General features: G+C 32.8%; 3 protein-coding genes and 1 long non-coding RNA gene across 5 annotated transcripts; 1 reads left to right on the top strand and 3 right to left on the bottom strand.

Moving 5' to 3' along the window:
- Positions 1-263: 263 nt before the first annotated feature.
- On the bottom strand, positions 264-3,649 carry LOC103854568. Its single transcript, XR_630563.3, has 2 exons — positions 1,951-3,649; positions 264-1,829 (listed from the first exon to the last, which is right to left on the bottom strand). It is a non-coding gene; the product is annotated as an uncharacterized LOC103854568 (long non-coding RNA).
- Positions 3,650-5,741: 2,092 nt separating this feature from the next.
- LOC103854567 (probable pectate lyase 20) lies at positions 5,742-10,646 on the bottom strand. Its single transcript, XM_009131505.3, has 5 exons — positions 9,441-10,646; positions 8,982-9,047; positions 6,784-7,530; positions 6,298-6,436; positions 5,742-6,151 (listed from the first exon to the last, which is right to left on the bottom strand). The coding sequence occupies exons 1-5, from the start codon at positions 9,518-9,520 to the stop codon at positions 5,930-5,932; spliced, it is 1,254 nt and encodes a 417-aa protein (XP_009129753.1). The 5' UTR covers positions 9,521-10,646; the 3' UTR covers positions 5,742-5,929.
- Positions 10,647-14,548: 3,902 nt separating this feature from the next.
- Positions 14,549-17,969, top strand: LOC103854565 (3-ketoacyl-CoA thiolase 5, peroxisomal). Of its 2 annotated transcripts, none has more exons than XM_009131503.3 (12): positions 14,549-14,767; positions 15,761-15,825; positions 15,898-15,982; positions 16,063-16,189; positions 16,279-16,377; positions 16,464-16,537; positions 16,609-16,716; positions 16,784-16,861; positions 16,935-17,067; positions 17,134-17,230; positions 17,296-17,528; positions 17,622-17,969. In XM_009131503.3, the coding sequence occupies exons 2-12, from the start codon at positions 15,791-15,793 to the stop codon at positions 17,798-17,800; spliced, it is 1,248 nt and encodes a 415-aa protein (XP_009129751.1). In that variant the 5' UTR covers positions 14,549-14,767; positions 15,761-15,790; the 3' UTR covers positions 17,801-17,969. The 2 variants fall into 2 exon arrangements, with proteins under 2 accessions (XP_009129751.1, XP_009129750.1); XM_009131502.3 differs by lacking the exon at positions 14,549-14,767 and adding an exon at positions 15,217-15,651.
- LOC103854566 (sm-like protein LSM5) lies at positions 17,814-19,101 on the bottom strand. The gene is made up of 4 exons (XM_009131504.3): positions 18,844-19,101; positions 18,631-18,754; positions 18,154-18,226; positions 17,814-18,037 (listed from the first exon to the last, which is right to left on the bottom strand). The coding sequence occupies exons 1-4, from the start codon at positions 18,878-18,880 to the stop codon at positions 18,002-18,004; spliced, it is 270 nt and encodes an 89-aa protein (XP_009129752.1). The 5' UTR covers positions 18,881-19,101; the 3' UTR covers positions 17,814-18,001.
- Positions 19,102-19,683: the final 582 nt, after the last annotated feature.

The following is a 19,683-nucleotide window of genomic DNA, read 5'->3' as shown; positions in this document are numbered from 1 at the left end:
ATCGGCTAAAAATAAAAATTATTAATATCAAAATTATTATCACTGTGAAAGCCCATGAACCCACTAAACAGATTCAACCCTAATTGACTGAAAGCAGCACTATTTAAATCATAACTACATTTAGGGGAGGTTATTGTCAAATGATTTCTCATCAACTTTAGAAATTTTAAGATTTCATTGTTATTGGTTGACTGATTTTAACGATCTTACTAAAATCTCTTGTTATTGGTTTAAGAATTTTCAAAATCCATTTAAATCTCTTGTTATTCAAAAAGTTTAGTTACTATTGATTGTCGAGTTCTAACTAAATATAGTGTTATTGAAAGATGAATTATCTCTATTTTTACTTATAAGACATAATTTAAAAAAAACGTGTATCCATTAGATTTTTAAAATCTATGTGATAGAAAATTTTAGAAAACAAAATAATCATTATTGCCAAATATCTTTTGCACTTTCAAGTTTCAACCCAAATCATATGTCCAAAACTATAATTCATTACATTTCATATAGTTACCTTTTTGAACGTATAATTATATTTTATTGTTTTATCGTTAAGTAAAAATATTTTTTTTGTAGTTTTCTAATTATATGTTTCTGAATTTGAACTTTTTATAAACTAATTTTCCAAACATTTTCAATTTTTTGTGAATTTTTTCAAAAAAGAAAAATCAAAATCAAAAATATTTTTAAACTGTTTTTATTTTAAAGTTTATGTGTTTAAATATTTTTAAATTCAAGTAAATTTTCATCCATATATTTAATTTACAAAATAAATCATACAAAATAAATAATATAAATTCAAGAAGTAGCAATCTAAAAAAGTTATCATCAAGTTTTGTAAGTTAGTGTATATATAGCTACATTTGGCATGTTCTGGTTAAGATGAAATTAGTAAACAATGATAAACTGAGTGGCACATAACACCATCAATATCTAGGATTTTATGGTGGGGCCGAAGAACAACACTTGATCGATGAAACATCTTATTTTTCTCTTTCTTCAAACTCTTAGTCTCTTCATAATCAACACAATAATATCATAAAATTCTCTCCAACATAATTATCGTGGAGTTGTCATGTCAATAATTAAAAAAAATTATACTACCAATCAAAACATTTCATTGTTTACACATCATTCCAAATTCTACACGTCAACTATCCAGAACCGTCTAACAGCACGCACAAGTGGAGCGGTCGAACAGGGCCCTGAAATATAAAAATAAAAAATTTAAGAATTTTTCAAAATATATAGACAAATTATGGTAAAAAACTTTAAAATTTTAGATATAATGCTAAATTTAGAACTTATAATTAAAAAAAAATCAAACAAATTTATTAAATTTTAAAATTACGTGATAAAATATACGATTAATATATTTTTTTGAACAGGGCCTAAAATTAATTCGAGACTGCCCTGCAACTATCTATTCTCTGAATTCAATTAGTCTCTCTCAAATTCATTTGATTCATCATCTTCGTTCCATATGTATCTGGTGGATCGATTGAAAGTGGAGAAGAAATGCTTGGTATGCAAGCAAGAGTGGATGGGGATCTCATTTGCTCGGATCTTAACGTTGTTGGCTTGGTACGGCTCATATAGTAATGGTGGGGATCTTCGATGGATTGTGAAGATTCCAGCTATGAGTGATGATGAAGAGCGGTAGCTCCGACGTCACTTTCTCCTCCACATCTCGGTTCTGTCACATAACAACAACAAGAGTAAAAATGACTCTATTACTCTATGGACAACAAATACGATGAATCCGGTGGTGATTAGTTTGCAAGAGGCAGTGGTGGTAACGATTGGAGACGAATGCAACGTCTTTTCTGCACACATGAACGAAGAGGAAGATTTGAAGGAAGAACCAAGAACAATACAAAGGCTGAAGGAGGAGAAGAAGAGAAGAGAAGAAAAAAGGAGGTGGTGGTGAGAAGCATCAGTGATTACCACATAAAGAAGATGGCGGCTTGGATTTGGGTAGAAGGAGATAGATATACCCATATATTTTATACACGGATTATGCTAAAGTGAATAAAGGAACTGAGTTTTGATTTGATAAAAATAATTAATTAGACAAACCAAACCGGCTTTAGTAAATCGGATTATTACAATTTATTACTAAACTGGTGATATTGAAAACCATATAACATGACACTATTGGGAATCATAAGTAACATTCAAACATACAGAAGACCACACATCCACAATCTACAATTCTATCGAGGAGTGAAGAAGCCACAAACAATCAAATCGATGTTGAGATTATTTGATGAGTTGGTAAGCTCAAACTGAGCTGAGACTTCCTCAAGAATAATTTCCTTTGAAACTCAAGAAGAATTGGTCATACTATCTCTGGTTCTAACTGCTAAGAAGAGTCGGTCATACTAACTCTGGTCTAATTCTGATGCATATGGCCGGTCTCATTCTCAAAATTGGTAGCCAAGTTCATCAAAATGAAAGAGCAACTACATCAACAAATAAAAATGCACAAACATTTATGTGAAGAATTTGATTGAAAATATCATATTATATATTCTACGTAAAATATTTTTCAAAAACCAATACTAATATTGGCGATGGAGAATATTTACTGCAATCATTTTATAAAATATTTTTTTAACAAAGGCTAATTATTTAATTTACTACAATGTTGAATTTTAAATTTGGTAAACGAGAAAAGCTTAAGAAAATAAATGAAATGGACTTCTATCCTTGAACTTAAACTAATTTTTAAAATTTGAACAAAAAAAAAAAAAAACTAATTTTTAAAATAAATAAATGATAAAGTATAAATATAAAAGTGATCTACACAAAAATTATCGTATATCATTTAGTAAAAAGGATAGAATAAAAAATAAAAATAAGAATCAAATACATAAGTCTGATTATAAGTCGGATATCAAATACACATATTAAGAAAATAATTAAGTTTTCTATATTATTTTTATTAGAATTCCACATTATTTGGATCAATAAATAAGGTAAAGATAAGGATTGAATTTATTTTTAATATATAAAATGTAAAATTGATATTCATATTGAAACAAATTTTAAAATACAAAATACTTATATGAAACACAAGGAGAATAATTAGAGTATTGTAGATCACAAACTGAAAACAAAAACTCTAAAAAATAATTAAAAAAGACAATAAAATTTTACACCACAGAGAGAAAATGTGCAAAAAATTAACGTGGAAGCTAATTTGTTAGAGATTAATATCAAATAAATAGTTATATACAATAATCAAAATATAAAAAATACAATATATGTTTAGATTATAAATTTCTAGATACAAAAATTATATTAATAAATAAAAAATGGAGAAATACCCTTAGATACCCCTAAAATGTTTTGTCACAAATATAGCTCCTAAGAATCAAAATGATCAAAATATTTCATTAAAAAGGTAAATACACTAATACACACATAGTTAAATAATCTAGACATCTATACTATTAAAGCAGGATCCTATTGTAATAATTACCTTAGGGGCATATTTTCTTCACTAACATTGCATGTTTCATTAAGGGCAATTAAGTAATATTAATAACAAATCTATATTGGGTCATTATTTTTGGATCCAGCCCAAATCAAATCTCTTTTGGGCCATTTGGGCCTATTAAAAAATCAGATTCAATTCTCACTTTTTTTTTTGCTTTGGGCCATTGAGTCCAAGTTCAAATAATTTTTTTTCAACTATTCTTAATTATTATTTTTTTCTTTTCTTAATATAATTTAAGCATTCGTAAAAATAATTGAATTTTTTTATTGAAAAGTATAAATCTTTATTAAAAGTATATAATTTTTTAATTAAAATATTTACCCCATAATAAAATTAATTTATTAGAGTTATACCAACTTAATTCATTAAAAAAATAAAGTTTAATTTTTTAACATAAATAGTCATTTAAAATGAAATACGATAAATAAAGATAAAAATTTTAAGTCTTTTATAAAATAAAACACAAATATATGAAAATGTGACATTTACTAAATATTTGTCAATTGAAAAAAAAATAATAATAAACCCGCGCTTTGAAAGCGCGGGTCAAAATCTAGTCTATACTATTAAAGCAGGATCCTATTGTCATAATTACCTTAGGGGCATGTTTCCTTCACTAACATTGCATGTTTCATTAAGGGCAATTAAGTGATATTAATAACAAATCTATATTGGGTCATTATTTTTGGATCCAGCCCAAATCAAATCTCTCTTGGGCCATTTGGGCCTATTAAAAAATCAGATTCAATTCTCACTTTTTTTTTTCCTTTGGGCCATTGAGTCCAAGTTCAAATAATTTTTTTTCAACTATTCTTAATTATTATTTTTTTCTTTTCTTAATATAATTTAAGCATTCATAAAAATAATTGAATTTTTTTTATTGAAAAGTATAAATCTTTATTAAAAGTATATAATTTTTTAATTAAAATATTAACCCCATAATAAAATTAATTTATCAGAGTTATACCAACTTAATTCATTAAAAAATAAAGTTTATTTTTTTAACATAAATAGTCATTTAAAATGAAATCGATAAATAAAGATAAAAATTTTAAGTCTTTTATAAATTAAAATACAAATATAGGAAAATATGACATTTACTAAATATTTGTCAATTGAAAAAATAATAATAATAAACCCGCGCTTTGAAAGCGCGGGTCAAAATCTAGTTAAGGTTTAAAGTTAAGGGATGGAGTTTAGGGGTAGGGTTTAAAATTTTGAAAAATAAAAAAATAAAATTAAAATTTTAAAAATAAACTTTTTTATAAATAGTTTCAAAAAGAATTTTGAATTTCAAAAAGAAAAATTGAAAAAAAAGATTAAAAAATTATGAAATTCTTATTTGATAGATTAAAAAATTATAAAAAAAAGTTCAAATTTGAGAATATGTAATTCGAAATTATAGAGTTTTATTTTTTATTTACTAAAATTTTTTTTTATTATTTATATATAAGGGGTAGAAGTGTCTTTGGCTATTTAATAAAACCTATTTTGGTATTTTTTTTCTCATTGAAGATTTTTTTGTGACAAAAACTTTTTTAAAAAAACTATTTGGAAGAACTACCCATAAAAAAAATCTATACTGGTGAACTCTACACAATGGTCAAAGTCTTAAAAAAAAAGCATTTTTCTATAATATGCAATCGAATAATATCTTAAATACATTCAACTACATTTTGATATTTAACAATATAACTATTTTACAAATATACACATCTGTTAACACAAATAAGTACCTTATTAGATTAAATATATTTCAAAACACATCATCTTATATTTAACAAATTTTTATATCAATTTTCGATTGAATTTTCTAAGTAACTAAATCTCGCGCTTTAAAAGCGTGGATCAAAATCTATTAGTACTTAAGACCAATAAATTGGTGGGTTTAAGGTTCTCTAAGGAGGATGTAAGGAGAAATTAAGATAGTAAGACCATCTCCAACCCACATCTATTTTTATCTCTATATTTTTCTCTAAAATAGAGAAACTCTATTATAGAGGTGAATTTGCTCCAATGTATGCCTCTATAATAGAGTTTCTCTATTTATACGGGAAAATATAGAGATTTGCTATTTTCATCTCTAAATATAGAGGTAAAAAGTAGGATTCCTCTATATTTTCCTCTAAAATAGAGGAACTCTATTATAGAGGCATACATTGGAGCAAATCCACCTCTATAATAGAGATCTCCATTTTAGAGGAAAATATAGAGATATACATTGGAGATGCTCTAAAGGAGGAGTCCCAACTTTGTTTACCTTTATAGATACATCAAACACAAGAAGGTGGTAAAACAAGAATGTAATCATCCAACATTTACACTACAGTTGAGGCAGTTTTTAATCAAGCCTCAACACTCCAATAGTGCTATCGCCATGTATAAAATGCAAGAACCCAAAAGAAGACTAATGAGCAAGTATTAACACCGGCGACCACCTCTGCAATTAAGAGCGCCAGCATTAGAGGTAATGACGCCAACAAGGGATGACGATTTGGCTGCCAAACTTGAAGCTCTAGCGTAGCTAGCTCCACGTCCTGAACCAGAACGTGTGAAGAAAGCACCGTTTAGGAAAAGATCTCCTTCTGATCTCCAGTTCCAATGCTTCCATTGCCAGTGTCCTGCATAGTCTCTCTTTGTCACCTGCCCACATAAACAGATCCCATCAGTTATATCTGTGGTTCTATTTGGCTACCATCATCATCTTTTAGACAGTGAGTTAAGACAAAGACAAGATATATCAGTCCTTTGACTCTTGAGCTAGTCTTGTAGGAGCGTAAAGTAAGCACCTCTTTAGCAAAGCGGTTTCTAGGGGCAAGATATCTGTTTCCTTGACTATTGATGGTGGGACTTGCACTGCCACCAATTGCATACATTTCCCAATGTGTGTAGTCATTGTTTACTACATGGAAGTATCCATGCCTACACCTGTAATAAAAAAAAGTTCTGTCTTTCTGCAGTTTTGTCTCAAATGTTTTTAAATTTTATTCAAAAAACATACTAAAATAAATAGCTTTATATGTATATGTCTAAAGATTATAAGCTCTAAATTAGAAGTATAAATTTTTTTTGAAACACATTTAGAAGTATAATTAAGATTTAAATTTAGACCTTAATTTATATATATATTCACAAAAGTTTAAGATTTTTGGTTTTTTTGGTAAAAAAAGTTTAATATTTTATTTAGGGTTGGGGTCCTATTCGTTCCACTTGGCATCCTAAAAATACTAAAATCTTTCTGACAGTTAAGATGATAAATCATTCAAAGTATGTACCTTGGCATCCTCTGGATAAGACCTCTACCAAAATGGTTATAAGCAATAGTAACCTGCATCACCTTGTCCCTTGTGTAAGTATCACTATGCCCCAACAACATAACCTCGTTATGGTGCGTAAAGTAATTGTTAGAGATAGTAATGGCAGTGGAAGCCATAACAGCATCAATAAGCCCATCAGCGCAACTAGAGAGCGAGTTGTGATCAATCCAAATATGACTCGACCCAAAGATCGAGATCCCATCACCATCAGCCATCGTCCTCCACCCATAATGCGACGGAGAGCTTCTCACCATAGCGTTACCAGTAGGTTTGCAGTCATGAATATGAATCCCATGTATGATAATGTTCGTCACGTACTGTATCGTGATGCATGCACCGTTAGCTATGTGGACGTTGACGCCACGACCATCTATCGTCTTGAAGCTGTTCATGATGAGTTCTTGCTTCAGTGTTATGACCATGTCGCGTTTGAAGACGATCCAAAGAGGCTCGACTTGGATCACGGCGTGACGGAGTGTACCCGGTTTAGGGTTAACCGGGTTATCGTCGTTAGGGTCGCTTACTACGTAGTAACGTCCGTCTCTGCCTCCTATTGCGTTGCGTCCGAAGCCGATTGCGCAGACGGCGAGGTGTTTTCGCCGGAGTTGCCATTTCCGGTCACAACGCCAGCAATCGTCGATGGGGTTACCGGTGGAGCAAGAGAAGTAACCTAACCTTCTCCGCATGGTACTGTTCCGAATGCTCCTGAAACAAATCAAAACCGGTTTAATTGAACCAAACTTATCTCAACGTAACCATTAAATTAAACAAAACCGGGCCCATGTTTTTGACTAGGCCACTTTAACATGAAACTATAGGATTACTGCGTCGGTGGGCACATTCATACATTTTAAATATGTGATGTAAATAATCGTTTAATAAGTTTCACATTATTGGGGATATTCTGTAACGAGATAAGACTGAAACTATTGTTATTCTGATGAGTACAAAGAACTGGGAGAACACTACACGAGGCATATGCATGGGCTTGTCGCAATTCACTGCTCCTAAAGATTAGGCGTTTGTTGGAACATTTACACATGTTTTCGGTTTCATAGCAAAAACATTACATATGTTCTTCTGGACCAACGTGTCTAATAATTCCATAAGATTTTCGCAAGCAATTATATTTACTACATGTGTTTTTTATATTTACCGTATATATTATTTCTATTTTTCAACTATATGATATGGTGCATTGCATTTAATGAGAAAATGGCATCCAAATCCAAATCCAACTCAACTAAATGAGCTCATGTACATGATGGTTGATGTTTTGGTCCACCCAGAGAAGTCTGAAACGCTCAGTAAGAATAAGCATTAAGAATTTATATCAACTACTAAAGTATTTACCCAATCAAAAACGAATTGAATATTATTATTTTGTTTTTGACATATAACCCTTAGAGATAACTATATAGTATGTAAACTATATAACAAAATAAACATATTCCATTCGTTTTCTCCTGTGAGTGGGAACCAAGAAACTACTTCTAGTTTTTCATATGAAAATACTTATACTAAAACTACTATTCTACAAAGCAAAGTATTCTAGTTAAAAACAGTTAATTGTATTATAGCATTTGTGAAATATTTGACGGAAAAAACCCGAAAAAAAATATTTTATGGAAATTAAAATATTTTACGGAAAATCAAAACTCTTCCATTTTTTTGAAAAAGTGTTCTAGTTAATAACAGTTAAATTGCATAAATAGAAATCTTTATCTTTTGTATAAATGAAGAAATAGATAAAGTAAAAAAGATTTGTAAAAAAAAAAGATAAAGAGAAAGTAGGAAAAAAAAAGAATTGTGGTCTAGTGGTTGGCCCTATGGATTGAACCCTTTGACCAGAATGTATAAAAATTCTTACACAAGCACCATGTGAGCTCTGCTCCACATAAATACAAGTTACCTGTTTTTCAAATTCTTTTTATTTATTTATTAATTATTTACAAAAGAAGATCACAGGAATCTATCCAACCAGACGTCACGAGATGCTGGTCCTTTAAGAGTTAAACTTTAATTTATTGTTTTACCAACTACCCAATCGCAATAGATCAAACAGATGACTACTGTTTAATTAGCAACATACATTACATTATCACACTATTCTAATAAAGCTAGAATTAAAAATTGTATGCAACATAAATACTCACATGTCCACCATGGCAGCTACTTCGTCTGGATTCTCAACTGCATGTTCATGCCATGTTTCATTGGACCTGAAACGCAATTAAATAGTTTACTATATTAAACAAAACTATAATTACTATCTCTAAACCCGAAATGAAACAACTCAATAGCATAAAAGCAATATACTAAAGCCTCGAGAACCACTACTAATATAGAAGTCTTGGCGTGTTGCATTTACCAATAATAACAACACACTTTTGTTTGAGCACACGGATCTGTTCATGGTCAATAAAAAGATCGTAAACTACAAGAATTTTTAGATCTGTAATACAAAATGAAGCTATACTGATCAGTAGTTCAAAGAAAAAAATATGGATTCTTTGGAGCTTCAATGCTATTTTCTATAAACCAGATCACGTAAAACAGTTGACCCCAAACTGAGCTAAGAACATTCTATGTAATAAGCAATTAATCGATGATACCTGGTGGAATCGACGCCAGCAAAGAGCATTGTTAGGAGTAATGCTGAAGCAAAGAGGACAAGTACTTGCGTGGTAGCCATTGTTCTTGCTCTGTTTTGTGATGTTTCTTTGTCTCTGTCCGAGCCAGAGGCTTTTGTCAGTCTATTCTGTTGAAAGAAGAAGAAGAAGTATGAGAAGCGTTTAAGAATGGGCTTTAGTGGGAGGAGTTATTATATAAGAGAAAAATCGGGAGTGACATGGCTTAATTAATTATTTAGAACATAAAACTCAAAATAGCTGGATAATGACATAAAATTTTCACCATAGTGTTAAGAGTTATTGTTTCACATTTATAACGCTCAAGGTTGAAAATGTAGGTGATGCGACAAGAGACAAACTATACAAACAAGAAGATAGGTTGTACAAACTCGTTCGTTTTTCAATAAAAGCTGCAATTCTAATGAGAATCAATACTATACATGCAAATATTTCACATTTTTATATTCTGTACTTGCTAAGAAAACAATATATGTTTCACATAACATACATTTCAGAATTAACAAATGTATCTTGTTCTGTTGTCAGAAAACTACAAACATGTTAAAAGGTTTAGTGGTTTATACTACTTCACACCGTTAGATGATGGGCTCAAAACTCTGCAATTGGAGTTCAGATGTTGAGAAACAAATTTAAAATAATTAAAAACTGCCAAACAAACTGTTTAGAACTATTGGTACATATATTGTATCCTGAATCTGTGGAACTAGTGATTTATTTATCAAAAATCACGATTTTTAAATCAGAAACTCCATAATTTGATTATATAAATAATTGCACATGAACCACTTTTATTTTTGTTCAATAGTATCCTGAATACTATACATGCAAATATTTCACATTTTTATTTTTACTGAACAAAACAAATCTCGTTTTTTTCTACTTTGCATCTTTCATCTCCAACTGCTTTAAATTTTCTCAATGGGCATCTCCCTCTCTCTATCACGTGCGGTAGGCCAGGTGGATCACGTGCCGAGCGGCTTGTCATTCATACACGTTCTTCTCATAAAAGTCTCCACGTCATTGTTTAACGTATAATAAATGTATATATCTGTTCGTCGGCGGCGAATGTCCGGAAAACACGCCGGTGATGAGCTCAATGTGGCAGATTACACAAACTAACCAATCAAGGTTGCGTGTATACCTTGAAGACCCAATCATCATCGTTTGTACATATTTTCTGACGTTTTTTAAAGAACACATAAAACTCGGCCACGGTTTAGTATGATGCCAAGAAAGAAAAGTTAAGGAAAACATGCTATTTCTCCACGAGAAGTATCGTATCCTCCCATATGTCTCTCAAATTATGACCTCATTCCAAATGTCTCTGAAATAAAAGTTCGAAATCTATTTATCCATGAAAGTATATCATAACTCTTATATATCCTCGAAATAAAAGTTCGAAAGCCATAACCCCATAAAATTAAATTACTCGGTTTAAACCAATAAACTAAAACCATTTTGGTTAATTAAACCAGTTTTAGATCAATAAAGACCTCGTTAAGATCAGACTACACCTATAAACTGAAACTGTTTTGGTTAATTGATCTGATCATGGTTTATAATTTGTGGTTTGATTGATTTAATCTGATCTTAACCGGGTTTTTATTGATCTAAAACTGTTTTAATTAACTAAAACGGTTTTAGTTTATTGGTTTAAACCGAGTAATTTAATTTTATGGGATTATGGCTTTCGAACTTTTATTTCGGAGATATATAAGAGTTATGATATACTTTCATGGATAAATAGCTTTCGAACTTTTATTTCGGAGACATATAGGATGAAGTCATAGTTTGGGAGACATATGGGAGGATACAATACTTCTCGTGGAGAAATAGCACGTTTTCCCAAAAGTTAAACAAATTAAAGGAAGAGTTTTATCAACAGCTAAAATAATATGTTAATATGTCACAATTACATAAAATAATATATATTTGTAACTGTATATTATATACGTTTTATTATACTGATTGTCGACAAAGAAATTATAACAATTGAAAACAGGATAAAAAAATTTATAAACAATTCTAAAATACAGTATTACTTATTTGCACCAAAAAAATCTACGATAAACAGTTTTACAAGTATTATATCCACAAGACGTATTTTTATCTTTAATTCACGAAATTATGGTGAATGACTATATTTGCACCACATTAAAGATCTTCAGAAAACTTGCAACCATTAATATGCTAAAAATGGTTTCTTCTATTAGTCAAACTTCATAACTGAACTGATGTAGAAGCACTGAAAACATCTAATTCACTATTGGACCAAACGGACTTCTACATTTGCTATTATAAATGAATTGCACAATGTTATGAAAAGGTATGGTATAAAATTGTTATGTGAAGTCCAATATCCATTAAGGTCCACCCAAAAAATTTGGATGCCTGAAAAGTATATCATGTTTCGTCAAAATGTGATGTGGAATTGTAATTTTAGGTTTGAATATCTATATATAAGGAATGTAATATAAAAATTAAAAGTGATTTCTATTCATTGTATGTTATTTTCTGGTAAAATAACACACATATATATTTAATATTTAAATTTAGTGTATAAGATCTTTTTTTAATGAAAATGTATAAGATCTATTTTAAAAAGTTTTATCTAACATTTAATAGAAATTTTTTTTTTTGGTTTTTGTTTCACTTTCGTGAAGAAATTTGGATGGGCTATTAACATGTACGATAACAAGTATATCTACGATAATCCACAAATTTGGATCTAAAGAGTTATAGCACAGACTGCACAGTTTTGATGATTTCAGATCTCTTCCAGCACTAGATGTATAAATAAAAAAATTGTAAGAATGCTGTATATGATCACTATTATTGAATAGTGTCAGAAACAAATGAAATGCATGATTATATATAGATTATCACAATCTCTGACAAGTTTTTTTTGCCCACGATCCTTTTAGAAGTTTAACGTAACTTAGCACATTTTCTGGGTCATTGTAGATTTTCTTAAATTTGAACCAAGTCAAGTACTAGCTTTTAGTTTTTAAACACAAAACAAAAAAGTAGTAGTTTAATTATAGTTAGCGGCTGGTACTATTTATTGTTTTTTTATAAGGTTAAATATCATATCACTAATAATTTACAGTAGAAAATGTTAAAAACTATACAATACATATCTAAATAAGCTCTAATTTACGCTCACACAATCAGTTGATTCATAAATTTCCACATGTTGGACAAAGACTTCAAGACTGACCAACATTAATGTTTAATGCTATTATGAAAACAATATTGAGTTCGGCCAACAACGGATTATGTCATGTGTGAGTGTTTTTCATTATCTTGTATAACATTTTGTGATTTTCTTTCTTCATTCAATAGTAAAATTACTGGATAATAATAATTGACAGTTAAAGTCATCAAGTTATAGGTCTTACATAGTCCAACGTCCACATGAAAAATATCATCTTCTATTCAATGCAGATTAGCTTCTCCATGTGGGCATTATAATTGTATACATCCACGTTAGGGCGACTCTCATGCAGAGTAAGAAACAAATATGCGACTAGAAGTGTGTCAAGTGTGAGAACATCAATGTATGTGAAATGTGGGCACAGTCGATATCTTCTCCCGCTGATCTAACAAGTAACAATATACCCTTACGTTACAAATGGAGGGATAGATCAAGACAGTGATCGTTACCGTTCTCACTAGTCACCACGTTATAGTTATGATCCAAAACTTGAACAAGTTGTTGACCAAAATACTCTCCTTTGACATATCTACTTAACGCGACATGAGCACCGTTGGATCTGAAGATAGGATGGTCAGGATGAGGAGCTGGAAAGCAGCCAACTGAGGCAGAAGATGGGTAGCTTAAGATGGCCAATTGATGTGGAGAAGGCGAAGGAGAAGATAAGAATAGAGGTAGCGTGTGAAGAAAGTCATTGTTGTTGACTAAATCGTAAGCTCTTTTGGCTCTTCTTGTAGCTGTTCTCTCCTTTTTGTGGGCGTTCTGATGGCCTCCTAGGGCTTGCGAACTCTGGAACTTTCTTGAACAAAAGAGGCAGGGGAATATTCTGGAAGATGTGTTGAATCTGTGAGTGGATTCATTAGTGATGTTACTATTAAGTGTTCTGTTCTGTTGCAGAGCCAACTTTTTTTTTGGTCTAATGCAGAGCCAACTTTGGGAGCAGGTTCTTTTACCTGTATGGGCTTTGGGAACAGGGAAGATAAGAGAGAGTCAAAGATAAAGAGAATGGTGCATGTTGATAAGAAGAAGAATGATTGGTGAGAAAGAAAGAGACTTTTGAATTGGGAAATGGACCTTCTTTTTCTTCTGTCTTGAGATCAGCAGTTTTGTTTATTTTGCTTAAATGGAGCTCTTGCTTGGCATAATAAGAACGTTCCTCATATGTCAATGTCGACATTATTGCCTTCAATGAACTTAAGACTTCTTCATTTGTCTTTTAATTTGGCACATTTAAGGATCATATGATTATATCCATTAAACAAGTGTAACTGAGATACATAAAGGACATTATCTTTTAAACAAGGACTAGAAGTTTAGAATCCTGATGCCAAAATATGTGTAAAAAAAAAAGGAAGGATGCTCCATAACTTGATAAGCAAATGGGTAAACTGTGATGATGGGTCCTGCCTGCCTGCCGGACTGTTAGCACCGCCCACTTCCCTTGCAACTTGTCTCCACACCTCGTTGGCTACTTCTCATTCACACAGCAAAAATGTAGTAAGCCATTGGGCTTTATGTTTATGGATTTATGTCGGCCCATTTAGCTTTGCTCTTATTTATATTCTCCATTCCTCACTTTTAGAATTAGGACATTTGTAATTTGTAAATAACAATGAATCTAAACCAAGGTCCAAGTGCGACAAAACCTTGAAGTTACATTTGTAGAAATCTTGTACACATTTGATGAAACTTTTCTCTGTAATAGATATACGAAATAAAGTTAAGTATCAATACCGTTTGAAGCAAGAAAGAAAGGGAAGGGTAGGTAGCATGAGACGATGGGAAGACATTTAAGAGGAAGTTAGGTAAGAAGAGTGGTGGAGGATCAAAAGAGTATGTGAGTAGTGTTAAACTCCAAAGCCACGTCACTTCTTTCTCTGTCTCTCTTTTGTTTGTTGGTTAAATTTAACTTTGAACATTTGGTGTGGTAGCTACTACTACTACTAGCTACCATCTTCTCTTCTCTCAACATTTGCATATTTGTTCAACATTGTCTACATATATAAACCTATCTTTTGTGACTCTAAATTACACTAGAAGGCTCTTTTACTAAGCTCACTCATCTCGTCTGGTAATTTTCTCAAGCTCTCTCTTATTATTTTATTTATTTTTAGCTAAGAATGTAAATATCATTTAAAGAAATGAGCGGTTTAGGTATTACAAAATGCAATTACAAATAATAAAACCTCTTTCTCTATTATGTTATTACAATTCTTGACTCATGCAATCTCTGCACAATATCATGGGAAGCTCCGTGACTAAACTCCGTTTTGTTTGTATCCCAAAACTGATGCATGTTTTGAGATTGCATATTCTATTTGTAAAGCTATTTCTTGGAGTCAGTCCATTTTATATTCTTTAAACAAACCATACTCCTACCGTATTCAAGCAATCTACTAAAAACATGACGTTGTTGCCTTCTTTCTAGTCAAAACGGCGTGTAGTTTTTCTTTTCCTACGTGCTCGTCAATGAATCTACTAAAAACATGACGTTGTTTCATTCTTTCTACTCAAAACGACGTGTAGTTTTTTCTTTTCCAACGTGGCTGGTTTGGTGCTCATTGCCATGTCTAATGCCCGTCTCGCTCGTAACGGCGTGAGTTTCTGTCGGGACGAAAACATGAAAATAAAAGACGGACCTAATTATAACGCCGTTAACTTCTTTTTTACCAAACGACAAGACAAGGTTGGCAAATAACAACCAGCCAATCAGACCAGAGTAGGCAGAAACGATCAATCGAGAACACTGAGCCTTCATATACTTACAATAAGTCTTCCTCATTTCAAACAGAACAAACCCAGTTGAATTTTCCCAGAAAGTTTTCTCCTTTTTTCTTGAATTAAGCTTCACAGTGAGAAAAGATGGAGAAAGCCACTGAAAGGCAGAAGATTTTACTTCGTCATCTCTATCCACTTTCTTCTTCTCCTCCTCCTTATAAACCTACTCTTCTCTCCGTAAGTTCAGTTTCAGCGGATCTTCGAGCTTTTTGCGTTGACATTTTACATTAATGAGTAAAAAAGACTAGATTTTGAAACTGTTGCTGAAAGAAACTTGTTTCTTTAGGCTGTGAACTGTGCTGCTGAGCTTTCCCCAATGGCTTCTTTTGGAGACGACGTTGTGATCGTTGCGTAAGTCATTAACTAACCAACTCTTTTGAGTTTTACTTCACTTTCTTGATTCTTCCTTGACCTCTCTTTCAGGGCGTACCGCACTGCCATTTGTAAAGCTAAGCGTGGAGGGTTCAAAGATACTCTCCCAGATGATCTTCTCGCTTCTGTTCTCAAGGTAAAACCTTGCCTTGCTTGTAGTGTATGTACATTGGGAGTAAGTATATCTTGTTTCTTATGTTTTGGTTCTTTAATTAGGCTGTGGTGGAAAGGACGTCTTTGGATCCAAGTGAAGTTGGGGATATCGTTGTTGGTACTGTTATAGCTCCTGGCTCTCAGAGAGCCATGGAGTGTAGAGTAGCAGCTTACTTTGCTGGCTTTCCTGGTAAACTTAAAACAGATTCTTTCTTACAGCAAAAACAGCTGTTGTTGATGATAACTAAACTTGTGTTTCACCTTTCTTTTACGAGATAGACACTGTGCCGATTAGAACTGTCAACAGACAATGCTCATCAGGACTACAAGCAGTTGCTGATGTTGCTGCTTCCATCAGAGCTGGATATTACGACATTGGTAAGAAGACAAGACTCACCTTTAATCAGATTGTAGTCTAGGCTAGTTTGTCTCTCTCAGGCTTGTGTCTGTTGTTAACTGCGCAGGTATTGGTGCTGGAGTTGAGTCAATGTCGACTGATCATATTCCTGGAGGCGGATTTAACACCACAAACCCGAGGGTACGTTATCTTTTATCTCAATGAATGTGTTATAAAGTAACTCACCAAGGAGAGTTTTGTGATGGGAACAGGCACAAGAGTTTCCCGGAGCTCGTGACTGCTTGCTTCCAATGGGAATCACTTCTGAAAACGTTGCAGAAAGATATGGTGTCACAAGAGAAGAGCAAGACATGGCTGCGGTTAGCTTTCATCTCCTTTACTCACTTTTGTCTCTCATATTCTCATACTGATTCAGTAAAGAAACAGGTGGAGTCTCACAAGCGTGCAGCAGCTGCAAACGCCTCTGGTAAACTCAAGGATGAGATAGTTCCTGTTGCCACCAAGGTAGAGACAAGAAGCTCCAAACTTCCTTTTTTTGGTTAGAGCTTTCTTTATAAACGATTTGTTCTTGAGACAGATTGTTGACCCGGTGACAAAAGCAGAGAAGCCAATTGTTGTTTCTGTTGATGATGGTGTACGTCCAAACTCAAACATGGCTGATCTGGCAAAGCTGAAGACAGTCTTTAAACCTAATGGTTCAACCACAGCAGGTGAAGAAAGAAGTACTTACCACCTTTCACTGACATAAGTCTGAACCATTTGTGTGTATTGAATAGGTAATGCTAGTCAGATTAGTGATGGTGCTGGAGCTGTACTGCTAATGAAGAGGAGCTTGGCGATGAAGAAGGGACTTCCCATTCTTGGAGTATTCAGGTGAACTAGTATAGACAAACATTTTAACAGTTCAAGAAACAGTTCTGATGCCAAATTCAATGCAGGAGCTTTGCTGTTACTGGTGTGGATCCGGCTGTAATGGGTATCGGTCCAGCTTACGCCATTCCCGCTGCAGCCAACCTTGCAGGACTCAAAGTTAGCGATATCGATCTATTTGAGATCAATGAGGCATTTGCATCTCAGTATGTGTACTGTTGCAAGAAGCTGGAGCTGGATGTGGAAAAGGTCAATGTTAATGGAGGAGCCATTGCTATTGGCCATCCTCTTGGTGCTACAGGTTACTACTACTCCCACAAGCTTCTTCTCTTACCAGTTGTAAACATGTAGTATGAATAACAGCTAACAGAGTTTTTTTTATCTCTTTGTTCAGGAGCTCGATGTGTTGCGACATTGTTGCATGAGATGAAACGGAGAGGGAAAGACTGCCGCTTTGGAGTGATTTCAATGTGCATAGGCACTGGTATGGGAGCTGCAGCTGTGTTTGAGAGAGGAGACTCTGTTGATGACCTGTCCAATGCCCGTGTGGTGGCTAATGGGAGCGGTCATTAGAACAAGGTTGGAATAAGGAGAAGCAATGAAAGCATTAAGTCAAATAAAAAAGTGTGAAGCTTAAGCTCTTTCACAACAATTTGTAATTCTGAATTTAAAATGTATCAACTAGTACTTGTGTGTGAACAAAGAGTCAAATGCTAAAAACCAAAGTTACATCTTTCCTCCTCACACAAGTCTTTAACATACTAATCAATCCTCTCACTCTACGTCTTCTGGAGCTCCACCAGGCACCAACTGCAACACAACAATTTTCAATACAGTCTTCTTAGCATTTGAATTGTCAAAGCATAAACGAGTAACCAATTTGTTACAATCCTAAACAGGATAACAACAAGAAGCTTTGGACTTACAATGGCGATGTTGTTGCCGTTGAGGAGAATCTGATCAAGCTTTGTGACACGACTTCCTTCAGCTGTAATCTCACTGCACAGAGTGAGACATGCTTAGTTAGTTAGTTAGTTATATACTTAGTCAAAAAAATGGCAACACCACGAATCTTTGAGTTCACATCTACAAAGCAGCAAGTTCTTAAAGCATCAAATCACTAACACACACAAATGTTCCACTCTAAAGAAGAAGATATGATCCTCATGTCATCTTAAATCTTATATCATTCAATCAACTAGTGAGAAACCTAGCACTTAAGAAACATATCTCCAAACCAGAAAGCTCCTAAAGCATTAAATTACTAAGCCATATTCAGAACATAAACAAAAGATCCAGTCTAAACCAAAAAAGATCCGATCTTTATGCCATTCTTCAGCAAAGCAATGAACTTTTAATGGAAACTAACTAAAGTATAATGCTTTAGGACTAGAGAGACTTACTACTCGGTGACATCTTCAAGGACCATGTTAACGTAAACGTCGAAGCCTTTAAGAACACCTACGAGCTCCTTGTCTCCTTTCATTATCACCCTTATCTTCGACCCTATGCACCTGTCGATTAGCTCTGCATAACACCAAAGGACCAAAATCTTCAGATCCGGTTATTCGATTTGGCTCTGTGTAAAGTGCACAAGAAGAAGAGTGGATGGATACCTGATGGAAGAAGCTGCGAAGGGTTGTTGCTCGCCATTACGAAGAGAGTAGTGCGGCGAAGTGAGAAAGAAAGCGTTTCGATTTTGGTCTGCTTCTTCTCTTTTTGATTTTAGGGTTATTGTTAGACGACGACGACGACGACGATCGTATAGTGGTTTTTACTTTCAAGAAATACGCGAGAAGACCCTCGAACTATCTATTGTTTTGTAAGATGGACCTTTAACTATATAAATTTTGTAATTAAACCTTACATCTAATTAAATTGTAATATTGTTTTACTGGGATCAAGTTTATAATAACTACATTTTACAAATGGCAATAATGTGAAGTTTGAATATTTCATCAGATTAAAAAAGAAAATCCATATGTAGACTCTTCTAGTTAGAGTATTTCCCGTTTGTTCAAAAAAAAATTCAGATCATTTCCACTAAGAAATATTTTATGAGTATCTAAGAATTTAAAAAAAGAGTCACAGAATCATTCAAATAGAGATTTGTAGATACTCATGAGTTACTTTTATATATTACGTTAAAATTTAGATATTTCAAAAAAAAAATTAGCAATTGAAATTTAAATACATAATTAAAATTAGTTAAGAGTATTAATATTCTACGTAAGATACTTATGTTAGATACTTTTGCAATGGAGTTTCTATGAGAAACAATGGAGTTTCTATGAGAAACTACGGCTCCGATTGGTGACATGTTGTATTAGAGTTGATTTACAATAAAAGTTACAATTCGATGTAATTTACAGTAAAAATTATGCGGTATAAACTGTAGATTTATGTAGTGAGTTCGTTGTAAAAATATGAGTTACTAATTCTGTAAAACAATTGAC

This window comes from Brassica rapa, chromosome A02 (genome assembly GCF_000309985.2).
Source record: "Brassica rapa cultivar Chiifu-401-42 chromosome A02, CAAS_Brap_v3.01, whole genome shotgun sequence".
In the NCBI taxonomy this organism is placed as follows: domain Eukaryota; kingdom Viridiplantae; phylum Streptophyta; class Magnoliopsida; order Brassicales; family Brassicaceae; genus Brassica; species Brassica rapa.
The sequence above is the reverse complement of the archived record's forward strand: the minus strand, read 5'-3'. Positions and strand labels throughout refer to the sequence as shown.